This window comes from Acartia tonsa, chromosome 2 (assembly GCF_053477335.1).
Source record: "Acartia tonsa isolate MP-2025a chromosome 2, ASM5347733v1, whole genome shotgun sequence".
NCBI lineage: Eukaryota > Metazoa > Arthropoda > Copepoda > Calanoida > Acartiidae > Acartia > Acartia tonsa.
In genome coordinates, this window is record NC_137261.1 from 2850358 (window position 1) to 2863214 (window position 12857).

General features: G+C 34.4%; 1 protein-coding gene across 1 annotated transcript; it reads left to right on the forward strand.

Annotated features, from left to right (window-relative positions):
* The first annotated feature begins 147 nt into the window (after window positions 1–147).
* Window positions 148–12000, forward strand: LOC145312358 (uncharacterized). Its single transcript, XM_080151597.1, has 13 exons — window positions 148–240; window positions 1617–1704; window positions 2224–2283; window positions 2722–2790; window positions 3221–3300; window positions 6893–6950; window positions 7500–7552; window positions 7937–8000; window positions 9070–9183; window positions 9544–9673; window positions 9995–10540; window positions 10922–11235; window positions 11770–12000. The coding sequence occupies exons 1-13, from the start codon at window positions 206–208 to the stop codon at window positions 11998–12000; spliced, it is 1842 nt and encodes a 613-aa protein (XP_080007723.1). The 5' UTR covers window positions 148–205.
* The last annotated feature ends 857 nt before the right edge of the window (window positions 12001–12857 follow it).

Below are 12857 nucleotides of genomic sequence, written 5' to 3' on the forward strand. Positions count from 1 at the left end.
CCCCCCCCCCCTTGTTAAATCCCTTTGCACGAGAATACTGAATAAAAGTATAGACACTGGAAGATTATTTAAAGTAGAATAAAAGACGGGCATAATTCACATTTTCGTCTAAAACATGTATTAGGTAATAATTCAATGGATTATAGGTTTTTTTCCTGGTAAGTTGGGTAAAAGATTAATTTCAGAATATTGTAATCTGTAAATAATGAAGGAAAAAGAAGAGGAAGAAAATTGTATCACGTAAGTAAATCTTCTAAACCTATTCTCTCCAATATTCTACAACTACCAAAGGGAGCTTTATACAAACCGGAACTAGAGTTAATATTAGTTTTAGCGGTAATGGATGGTACACCGACAAACTTCCTAAATGGACAAATGTCCTAAAACTCCTAAAGGGACAAACCTACTAATGCGACATATCTTATGTAAAACCTCCTAAAAAAATCTTAATTTTTAAATCTTCCAAAATTTATCAAAAATTCTTCCAAACATTATGTACTAACAGTGAAATAATGTAAATATCCAATCCAATATAGCGATAAAACACACAGAAACGAAATTCAAAACCGAAAATTTATTTCTTGAATAACTTTGTCCACAGGGTGAAATTTAAAAATCCGTCCGACAGGTCTCACAAAATCGGTGTTGGCTACCCAATGGCATGGTTTCGAACCCGACACAACCTTGTATTACAAAAATCGACCCTTACCTCACATTTAATAAATGTGATATCACGTGAAAAAGTTTTTAGGAGGTTTTACTTAAGAGATGTCGCATTAGGACTTTTGTCGTAGTAGGACGTTTGTCGGTGTACCGTTTTAGCCTATTGTCCTTGTGTTGAGGTTTCGCAGTGATAGCATGTATGTTGATGGTATCACTGCTCAGGGAATAGATATAATATTACTTCGATCGTAATTTTCATGTTCTCTAATAAGGGGTGACACATTCAGCGGGTTAAAATAATGATCCTCCCCTTACGTTCTACAATTTTTCCCCTGTCAAAATATCCACGTTTATTCTACATCCATTGTTCAGGGAAGCTTGAACAGTAAATCTATTTTTTTAATTGGTGTAAGGTGTCTGTCCAATTCTATGACAATTTTAACATAACTTCAACACAGACGTTTGTATTTCCCCATTTCTTGAGAATGTAACACAAGATCTTATAACCTGAAGTGTTTCCTTAGTGCCGATTGAACAATGAAAATACCCAACCCCTTTTTTTTTAAAATAACATACCTAGAGGTGGGGTGTTTTTTCCTATTTCTAATATCCGCAGGGCCTAAAACCTAAAAGAAAACGATATTTACCATCAACCCCCCTGATCTTCAATTTGTTTCAAAGTAAGAGGGAGGAAGCGTTTCTGTGCTCGACTAGGCACTTGAGAGAAAGCGCCACATAAAAAAATCCTATAATTTGAGCAATTGCAAAGATCATCCCCAAATAACGAAACAGAGTTATATGTCAGTTCTATGATTTAAAGATGACATGTCTCCTCAGTCCTGGGTTAATCGTTATAGTTTAAGCTTCTATGGGAGCTGAGGAAAACATAACTATCATTAATAATCATAGGACACTAAACACTGTAGATATATTTGTATTTTAAACCTGTTTAGATGGAAGAGATGCGAATTCACTATATTTAGTAACAATCAAAATTTGCCAGTTTCAGAGGTTGTTGAAAACTATCTAAGAAAACTTAAGGTAATCTCTCTCCTAATCTACTATCTCTATTCCTGAACCTAGTAATAGTGTCTAACTTTTTATCTTTGTGAAGTAACAAAAATCCATCTCTTTTAGGGGTTTCCTTTCCCACCTCCCCTCTCATCCTTCGATTTTTGTTACGTCACAAAGATAAAAAGTTAGACACTATTACTAGGTACTCTATTCCTTTTTTCTTTCCTCCTATATTTTGTTGAAAAAGTTAATATCTTTTAATACTCTTAATTTTCAGCTTAATTCTATTACTAATTTTATTAATTCAATTGTTATGATATTCCAAGCATGGCTTCGAAACAGATAAATATTCGCTGGATTATAACCAGTTCTGAGCTGTACTGAGAAATACCTAGCGTTATAGAAAATGTTTCTACTGAGAATAAAATAAAATATAAAAACATTGCTAACTAAATTGGAATTATTCTTAAAACTGCTTACTTTACTGTCCGTTGAAAGCTGTCTATAACACGATGTGAGAGATAATTAATCATTAATCTTGTATAGAAAAGCGGAAATCATGTGGCAGAACTTGGTGGTATTTTGATACATTATGACAAGATTCAGGTATGGAAACACGTCGCAGCAAGTACATGTTTAAGATATATCTCCCATGAGCTCAGGGATCTTAATGTATGGGACACTGCACTGGGCATATAAATTGAATGTATTCTTAGAACAAATTAAGTCTCAATATCACTTTAGTTTCATAAAACAATCAATGACTCAGATTTATAAAAAAAAAACTTGAAATAATTTTGGCTGTGCAATCAGAAAAAAATCAGCAGTTTGAACTAAACAAAGCGTTTAACCCACTGTGTCTAGTCATTATATTAATACACTAAGAAGACGGGGATATTTTACCGTATATTATGGTGGTCCAAAGTTTTATTAACGCGTGTTACATTATTTGTATTTGGAGACTTATTAAAGGGAGAGTGGATATTTTTGGTAACTAATATTACTTACTGCACGCTACTGCTTGTATTTATATTTGTATTTTAGTCTGATGACAGTGTGGTCAATAAATATCCCAACGTGAACAGATTGATTAAAATAACAGGCGATTTTCAGGTAAAAACGTAATAATAGCAGTTTTCAACAAGCTCCTCGGAAAGCTTTAAAAGGAAATGTGATTAATATTATAGAATTGATGTTTTTACTCCCTTATTATTTTAACCGTAGCTATTTAGTTTGATAATAGAAGCTTCGCATCTTATTTTTTTTTTTGGGGGGGGGGGTTTATATCTTCGATAATATTTAAAATCTTCCTTGGATTAATGTAAAACTTTCCTGAAAGTTGTGAAACGATCGTTATAGCCGTTTACCAAACCTTAGCGGACATGCATCATTGCATACATACAAAAAGACATCCTGTAACTCTAATATATAGGATTATTTGAGCTTCTTTATAACTGTTTTTTTTAGTAAATAATTTATTTATATTGAAAGTTCTAGAGGATTACTGTATATCCATATTAATCCTATCTCTCTTTTTCTTTAGGTTCTAGATTTAAAAGAAGGAAGAATTCTAAAAACGGAAGTATTAAACATTTATAATGATGGAGTATTTTGTCAAGACAGGTTTGTTTCTCTTTATATTATTTTTTTTATTTCAGTTATGCTTATCTGACTGAAAGGTCTCATCATCATCGCCATTTATCTCTACTTTCCAGAGCATAGGCCACGCACAATGGTTCTCCATTTATCTTTGAATTGGGCCTCAGTAGAGGCTTCACTGAAAGATGAAAAATTCTTCTTTCTCAGTTCCTCAAGGAATTCCCTCCTCCAGGTTGTTTTTGGTCTGCCTGGTTTCCTATTTCCTGTGAAGGGGTCCCAAGTCAAGGCTTGATTGGTTAAATCATCATGCCCTTTCCTTAGAGTGTGCCCCAACCATCTCCATTTTCTCTGTTTTATTGTCAGTTTGATGTCTGACATATCACTGCGCTCTAAGAGCTCAGCATTTGTGATCTTGTTTGGCCAAAAGATCTTGTGGATTCTCCTAAGACATTTGTTGACACATGTCTGTAGCTTGGAGATCACTGCTGTGTTTAGGAACCAAGTTTCGGCCCCATACAGCAAAACAGAGAGAACATTTGACTTGAAAAGTCTTAACTTGGTCTTTATGGAGATGTTGTTAGAATTCCAAATTTTGTTCAAGCTGGCAAAGGCTGTTCTAGATTTGTTAATTATAGCTTTAACGTCTGTCAAAGTGCCTCCAGCTTCATCAATTTTACTTCCAAGATACTCAAAGCAGTTAACATCCTCAAGAATTTGGTTTCCAATAGTTATTGGTTCTTGGGAGTTTGCATTTAATCTGAGTATTTTAGTTTTTGGAACATTTATTTCAAGTCCAACTTTCTTGGAAGTTTCAGCTATCATGTTAGTCCTTCTTTGCATTTGACTTCTATTGCTTGTTAACAAAGCAATATCATCAGCAAAGTCCAGATCTCCCAAATATTTTGGATTGCCAAATAACTGCCAGCGAATGCCATCATTGCTTTCACAGTTCTTCATGATCCAGTCAATGGCAAGGAGGAAAAGGAAGGGAGAGAGAAGGCATCCTTGTCTGACACCTGTTACAATCTCAAAAAAGGTTGATAGTTTACCTTTATACATAACATTTCCACCTCCTTTATGATAGATAGCTTTAATGATATTGATTATCTTTTCTGGAATGCCATAGTGTCAGCAGATTTTCCAGAGAGATTTCCTGTCTAAAGAATCAAATGCTTTTTTGTAGTCAATAAAGTTTACAAAAAGCTCAGAGTTCCATTCCTTGGATTGCTCTATGATGATTCTTAGAGAGGTTATCTGATCAATAGTGAAACGGTTTGGTCTAAATCCAGCCTGATTAGGTCTTAGCTTTTCATTAACCTTCTTTTTTATTCTATTAAGAAGAATCTTACTAAGGATACGGCCAGGTACTGAAAGAAGCATTATCCCTCTGTAGTTTCCACATTGGGTCAAGTCTCCTTTTTTGGCCATAATTGAGATATGTCCATTTTTCCAGTCCTCTGGGCATAACTCATCATCCCATATCTTAGTGATCAAAGGTAGGAATGCCTCAGCAGATGTGTCTAGGTCTGCTTTCATGACCTCAGCTGGGATGTTATCAGGTCCAGCGGCCTTGTTATTTTTCAAACTTTTAATGGCCTCTTTGATTTCCAATAGATTTGGCGCTCGACAGTCAATGTCAAGTGCATCTGAGGGTGGAATCTCAGTTTCTTCCTCTGGAACTGGAAAATTAAGCAGTTCAGTGAAATGCTCTGCCCATCTATTAAGAATATCCTCATCAGTTTTAAGGAGTGAACCATCCTTGTCCCTGATGTGTGATCCTGATTTGTGTACTTTACCTGCAATGCTCTTAGTAATCTCATAGACATCTTTCATTCTATTTTGATTAGCAGCATTTTCTGCTTGCAAGGCAAGGTTTTCCAAGTGTTCTTTTTTGTCAATTCTGACACTTTTTTGGATTTCCCTGCTGAGCCTCTTATACAGGTCTTTATCTTCTGGAGAGTTTCTAGAGAGTGTCTTTTGTCTTACCTCTCTTCTTTGATCCATGAGATCAATGGATCTTTGAGTGATCCACGGCTTTTGGTTAGCCTTTTTGAAACCTAATTTTTCTTGGCTAGTACCATTATAAACTTTTTGATACCTTGCCAAACATCTTCCACTCCATCTTCCTCTTGAAGAGTCAGCAACTCAAATCTATTCTTTAGAGTGAGCTTAAACTCTTGTAACTTTTCAGAGTTTTGGAGGGTTGTTAAATTATATTTCTTCCTGGGGTTAGGCTTTGTGTCCTGCTTTTTAAATCTAAGCCGAACTTTAGAAGATAGAAGATAATGGTCTGAATTAACATCAGGTCCTCTTTCAACCCTGACATCAAGGAGAGAACCTTTAAAGCGTCTAGATATACATATGTGGTCTATCTGGTTAAAGGTTCTTTGATCTGGTGATCTCCAGGTGGCAGTATGAATCTTTTTGTGTTTAAAGATGGTTCCACCAATGACAAGTTTGTTTTCAGTACAAAAACTTACAAGTCTATCACCATTGTCATTTTCCTTGCCATTATTTAAGCCTAGGCCATATCTGCCCATGACTTCTTCTAAATTCTCATTATTACTTCCCACTTGAGCATTGAAATCTCCTAGGAGCATGGTCAGATCCTTTTCTTTATGACCATTTTTAAATACAGAGTCAAGCTGGTCATAAAATTCGTTTTTGACCTCTGTATCTGCTTGTTCTGTAGAAGCATATGCTACTATAATTCTATTTCTCAGTTTGATGTTTTTAACTGAGGATTTGAAATAAGCCTCCATAATTCTAGGACCATGGGGTTGCCAACTGATCATGGCCTGCTCTGCTTGCTTGGTCAGCATAAGAGCCACCCCTTGATTATGGCCTAGATCCTCATTCATATGACCTGAGTATAGTATTTTCAAGCCAGAATGGTGTTTAAACTCTCCATTGTTTGTCCACCTTGATTCGGTGATAGCCAGGATGTCAACCTTGGCTTTTAGCATTTCTCTGCAAATGTTTTCTGTCTGGCCTGACTGAAACATTGTCCGAACATTCCAGGTGCAAATTTTTGCTGGTCTGCGGGAATTCAGAATCATCCGCCTGACTGGTCCGTTAGTGGTTTCCCAGCCAAACATCATATTGTTGTTTCCAACCTCTACTTCGTTCCCGTGCCCAAAGTTAAATTGGTCATTACTTTGTGCGGGTTGAACATAAGCAGGTTTTTTCTAGGGAAGGATTGTTAGCCCCACCCAAACCCCCTAGATTGGGGGAAGTGACCAGAATTCAGTCTGGCATCTACCCTAGGACCTTTCCAGCACAGTAGGACTCTTCTGGTGTAGCTCCCAGGGTCATTGATGCACGGTGCAGGATTGAACGGCGTGCACGTACCTGGTCTCCCATCCCAACTGAAGGGTCTACTTTTCGATTAATAACTTATTTATATCAAAATTAATAGTAATGTGTGTTACCCAGTAACCACTAGAGATAGGTACATGAAGCAAAACTTGGGATTATACTTTTAAGTTTAATCCCAAAGTTTGCATCTCAGAGGTCACTGAATTATAAAAAGCCTTTATTTCCTGCAAAAAACTTTCCGCGCATCTCCCTATTTCAGTATCCAGACAAATATATATGATTTTTTAACAATTATTAGACACAAGTACAAAATTGTAGTGCAAGATATAGCTTCACAAGTGATATCAAATCTACAGGTTAGTCGTAATAAAAAGAGGGTCATTTTTTGCGTATTTTACGTAATGTTTTAAGCCTGTAGTCAAATGTGCTTATTAAGTCAAACTGTTCATTTTGAACAATTATATATTTAGGAAATGGTCAAAATTAATAAGTGCATTCAATTAATGAGTGCATTTGACTAGAAACACTAACTCACAATTTTACAGGAAATGACCCCCTTTTTGCCCCAAAGCTACTCTACAAGTTACTTTTGACGGCATATTTGATCTTCAAGTTTCTTCACCTTTTTTTCTCCTATTAACCCTACCTTTTTTCTTTGCCATTTATTGTTTCCGCACTCTGTCATCAATTTTTTGTATGGTTTATATTTTCTACAGCAAGCCTGTTCATAATACATACGTTTATAGGCGTGTTCTCCGTCTGTCCTACGTAGTTAGTGAAATATTGATGACAACAAATGTCTTTACTGACTGATTTTATTAAAAAATCAAAAGATTTCAGGATGTAACAAAAAGAATAGATGTTCTATATTTAAAACAGTCCAGTATTAAACTTAAATTATTTAGGTTGGTAGAGATATTTTAGTAAAAATCAACAAAGTGTGTTATCCTGCATCCGGGTATGTAAATATTCATAATTTTAATCAGTATTCTTAAATATTTCTTGACAAAAATCTTAACTAAGAATAAAAACTGGGGTCTATAAAACTCCCTCTTTTTTTAAACAATGGAAATAAGGGGTGGGGGTCTCAGGTTCTTTTTTCCTATACCTAACCTCTGCGGTGCCTTTACCTGCGGTGCTATCCATTATCCAACACACCTGACCGAAAAAAAACAAACCCTCTGCATATTCTAGTTTTATTTTTAAAACTAAGGATTGTTGGGGAAGGGGGTTCAGTTGTAAACAAGGCACTTTGAGTGAAATTGCCTACAAACTTTTAAAATATTTTATAGATGCTTTTGGACTTACTGTCTCTATTTCATGTTTCTTTTTTATATTTCAGAGATGATTTTTCATCTTTGATTATTGGAGAATTTTACAAAGAAGTACAGAATCCTGATGTAGAGGTAAATTAAATGTTTTAAAACCTCAGGGAGGGAGGTATATTAGACTTAAAATTATACTGATCATTAAACACTCACTCTTTAGTTGAGTTAAAATTATACTGATCCTTAAACACTTTCACTCATTAGTTAAGTTAAAAACATTTAGAACTAACTATCAATAATTTTGATCTTAATGATAAGATGAGAAATTTAACATCACATATGAGGGTGTACGTCGATTTATCGTCCATTGGTAAACCTTAAAATCCTTGAAAAGCGTAGATACTCGTATGACTAGAAATGTCTGTCCGACCGTCCGTGAAAGTCTAGCTGTATTTATTATGGCACAATGTTATGAAAGGGGACTATACACGAACTAGAGCAAAGGATTTTAAGCACCTTCCAGCTGTGAACCTGAATATTTTTTTAGTGGATATACCTACTAGGTTATCCTTATAATAAAGTAACAGGATGTTTGTGTGTTTGTATGTTTGTACCGAAGGATCTCGCTAACCGCTGAACCGATCGGGTTCTCCTTAACAGGGTAGGTTCTCATAGGTCCCGGGAAGGTTTATAACTATTTTCTTGGGGGGTGGGACACCCCCAACCCCCCCCCCCAAAAAATGATAAATCCCCCCCCCCAAAAAAAAAAAATTTCGCCCCCCCCCCCCCCAAATTTTTTTTTACTTTTTCTTTTAAAATCTTAAATAAGAAATTGAATTATTAAATTCTACTCTCTTTTCCTCAAGTGCCCCTAGAGGCCTCAAGGGGCACTTTATATAGTTATATCTACTTTAAAAAATTATGCTTCATCGTGATTTTATATAAAAAATTCAAATGTTAATAATTTTTTATATAAAATTTTGGCGCAATATCATCAATTTTTTTTGTTAAGTTTAAAAGACAAAACAAAATAATACGACAAAAATCATCAAATGCTCTAAATTGCCACAGTTAATTAATTATTACAAGCTACCACTTTTTTTTTCAAAAATACATTTTTCATCGAAATGATAATTTTTTGTTGAAACAACAGTTTGAACTCTGCAAACATTTGATGATATTTCATGTTAAGTTGTTTATTCTTTAGTTGAATGTTGCACCAAGACTAACTAGAAATGCAAGCAAACGAATCAACCAAACATGTGATAGATTGGGTAAATCCAATTCCCAAGACACAAATATAACTACTACTCAAACCAATCAGGATAGTTGATACATGAATGTAATACAGGGGTATCTTTTAAAGTTTTGTTTTGCAAATTTATTTTATGTATTATTCTTTCATTAGGCGGTTATGAAACACGATGTGGATGTGATAAGATGTAAAAGTATATCCACCTATGTATGATACGTTGTTTTTTTGATATTGTATTTCCCTATCGTAATGAATGACCGTGGCCGATTCTCAATTGGGTCTTTAAAATCAACCAAAAGTGTCGGGAATATTAACACAGCAAAGTAGCAGAATATAATTTGCTAGCAGACGAAAAATTTTATTTGAAAAGGGGGGAGGGAGTAGTTATCTGTATATACAATAATAGTCCATTCATGACTCTAACTACAGGATTCTAACGACTCTGGTGATCCTTGTTCAAGCAATAACAATGATAATAATATTTGTCAAGATATTCAACCAAATAATGAGATTGTTGATGCTAGCGAGCTACAAGAAACGCAACAAGACTTAGTTGGTGAGTTATTAATCATAATTTTTGTTAATTTTGCACCTTTCCCCCTAATCTGTGTTTATTTCGTAGTACAGGGAGATAATAAATAAATTTTAAAAGAATTTTTTTTAACATTGTTATTCAATTAACATAGGCATTTTTTTATAGATGCATTATCCAGACAACTACCTATTTTTATGTTTATTGGCCACCTGATTTTGCAGATGATTATTTAATATTTCTGAAGCTTAGGTACATTTAAAATGTTCAGAAAGCAACACAGATTCTTTATTACATTGCTAAAAAAAAAGAATATCATCTTTCTCTTAACTTCTTACCATTTAGGCATAGATAGCAACGACAAAACTAATATTAAGAAATCAAAGAAGGATTCGACCAACAAGGAGAACCAAAATCCAAATATGGCAGAATATCAAGTTTCTAACGTTGAGTTATTACCTGGTTTCATATGTGAATTAATTCCCTCAGGTAGGAAGCATTATTTTGAGAGTAAAGGCAACAAGTTTAACACCTTTAGGGAAGCCCAAGAAGCATTTGTTGCTGGGGAAAAATCCAAAGGAAAATTGCCATCTGGATTTCATACCAAGACTCAAAAATCCGGAAAGAAATATTATCTTAATGAAAACAACTTGAGATTTACCAATGTAGCCTCATGCTGGGATGATTTCAATAAGAAATGTGCTATATCAGCCAAAGGAAAATTGCCTCCAGGTTTTAAGGCAATTACCCGACCATCAGGAAAGAAATACTATATTAATGAAGCTAACATGAAATTTTTTAATATACCTTCATGCTGGGAGGCTTATAATAATATAGCTTGTGTCGACAAATCTCAAGACTCGGCATCAAACAGGAATGAACTATTTTTTTGTATCATAAACTTTTTGAAAATCTTTGTACTTCCTGAACTTAATCATTTTTAAATGCTTTCTATACAAATCACCTATGTTAGTCAATGATATTTGATTCAGTAGATAACAACTAATCTAATATACATTTTTTTCTACATTCACCTAAAGATAACCTACTTTCCAGTATTGTTAGATTTAAATTATCATGGTAAATAAAAGTAGAACATGGGAACATGGATATACCACCAGTCAGGAATAGGAAAAGGTGTCTTATGGTTTTTCTCATCTTTAAAATTTAAACAATATTAAAATGAGTCAACAAGAAATAGTTTATTGATAAATAGATCAGAGTACAGCAGCAATATTTTGCTACCAAAATCATCGCAGGCAAATATTGGAGACAATGAAAGCGCATCAGCCACCAATCCCATCAAAGTAACTGCCAGAAAATTGAAGGGTAACATCACAAACAAGCTGTCAGCCGCTCAAATTGAATCTACAATGAACCAAAAGGAGTTGTTATCTGTTGAAAAGAATACTAATATAAACCGCCAGGAGTCGTTAGCAATTCAAGAGCCAACAAGAAGCCGCAATGCATTGTTAGCTGCGCAAAACAAACCTGATTTAGAAAATGATTACAGCTCAAGTGACGAAGATTTTGATATTCCTAAGGAGCCAAGCACAAGAAAAAACAAAAGCACCACGCCTAACAAAGTGATTGTTAAAAACGCAAGGCATAATGCATCCATTAAAGATTTGATTCCTTGTACATTATCTCCACAGGAAAAAAAAACATAGTTTTCTTTTCTGTTTTGTGTAGTACCTTCTTCTTTTTTCCTAGTATTTATTGGGAGCAAACCTTCTTCACTTTTAAGAGCGAAGCTTTTCTATGATTATAGTCACCTTGTCTTTTTGTAACGAATATTTCCTATCTTTAAGTTTGGTATGGTAATTCCTGTAACAGTTAACTACGATTACGATTAGGCGAAGCAAGCCTAATAGTTGCCAGAAAGTCCATTTAAAACAAGCCAATTTTATAATTTTTGACAAAAAAATTTTATGAGATAATCATACTAAAACTATTCATCACTTTTTTTGTATTAATGATTCCTAGGAAAACAAGGTTTTTATATTCTTTAGTGATTTTGCAACATAATATACAATTTTGTTTAGACTTATAAATTGATTTGCAGGTTTTGAAGTTCTGACACTCCCTTCATAGCAACTATAACTACATTTTTTTACCAGGATTTAAGATCTGATAGCAGTAGTAGTTCTGAAAATGATGATATCAGGGATAACGTTGATTGTGTTAAAGCCTCAAATAATGAAAGCTCATCTAGCAGCGACTCTGATGATTGTCCAATTCTAATGAAAATGAGCAAGAAAGACAGACAATCTGTTGAAATGATTGACAGTTCTAGCTCAAGTAGTAGTGAAGATGAATCAATCAAGAATCAGGAACAGGGACAGATATGATTATGCAGCTATTTATACAAAGTGATATAATACCCTTAGGAATTTTTTTTCAAAATTTTAATTTTATACAATCCCGTCTACCTACAAAATAATGATAATGGCTGCAGCGCTAGGCACCCATATCCGAAGCACTCGGCCCCCAAGCCTGCCTAGTTACGGGTGCTCGGCTCCTAGCCTTATAACCTAACCCAACTTAAAACCTAAAAATTGTAAAAACTTAGCCGGGGGAGGGGGTTATAAAAATTTTCAAAGGGGACTATCCACGAACAATAGCAAGTGATTCTAAGCACCTTCCAGCATTGATCCATAGTATTTTTTAGTGAATATACTAGGATTATGTTTGATATTTGGTTTATCGACTTAAAAGTTAGGTTTCACCATGGTTTTATATGAAAAAAACTTTGAAATGTAAAGCATTTTTCAAAGCAATATCATCAAATGCTTTGTTGAGTTCGAAGGACAAAATAAAATAACACGGCAGAAAAGCATCAAATGTTGTAAATTGCATAAGTACATTAACCTTATTTCTATATATAGAGTAAGACCCACGAAAAAGTATTTTTTAGGTTGTACAGCCAATATTTCCTAATATATTATCAAAAGTTATATATATTCTTCTCTTATACATTTCCACATAAGACTATATAAAAATTGAAAGTTTACCTACATTACCAACGGAGATTTTTAAAAGCGAAGCTTTTCTATAATTAGGGTCGGTCCGTCCGTCCGTCCGTACGTCCGTACGTCCGTAACGGATAGCTTTTTTCGTTAATTTAGGCATGTTAGAATTGTCATATCGATTTCAAATTTTGTATGGTGATTCCTTTAATAGTTAGGCACGATTTAGAAAGCGTAGC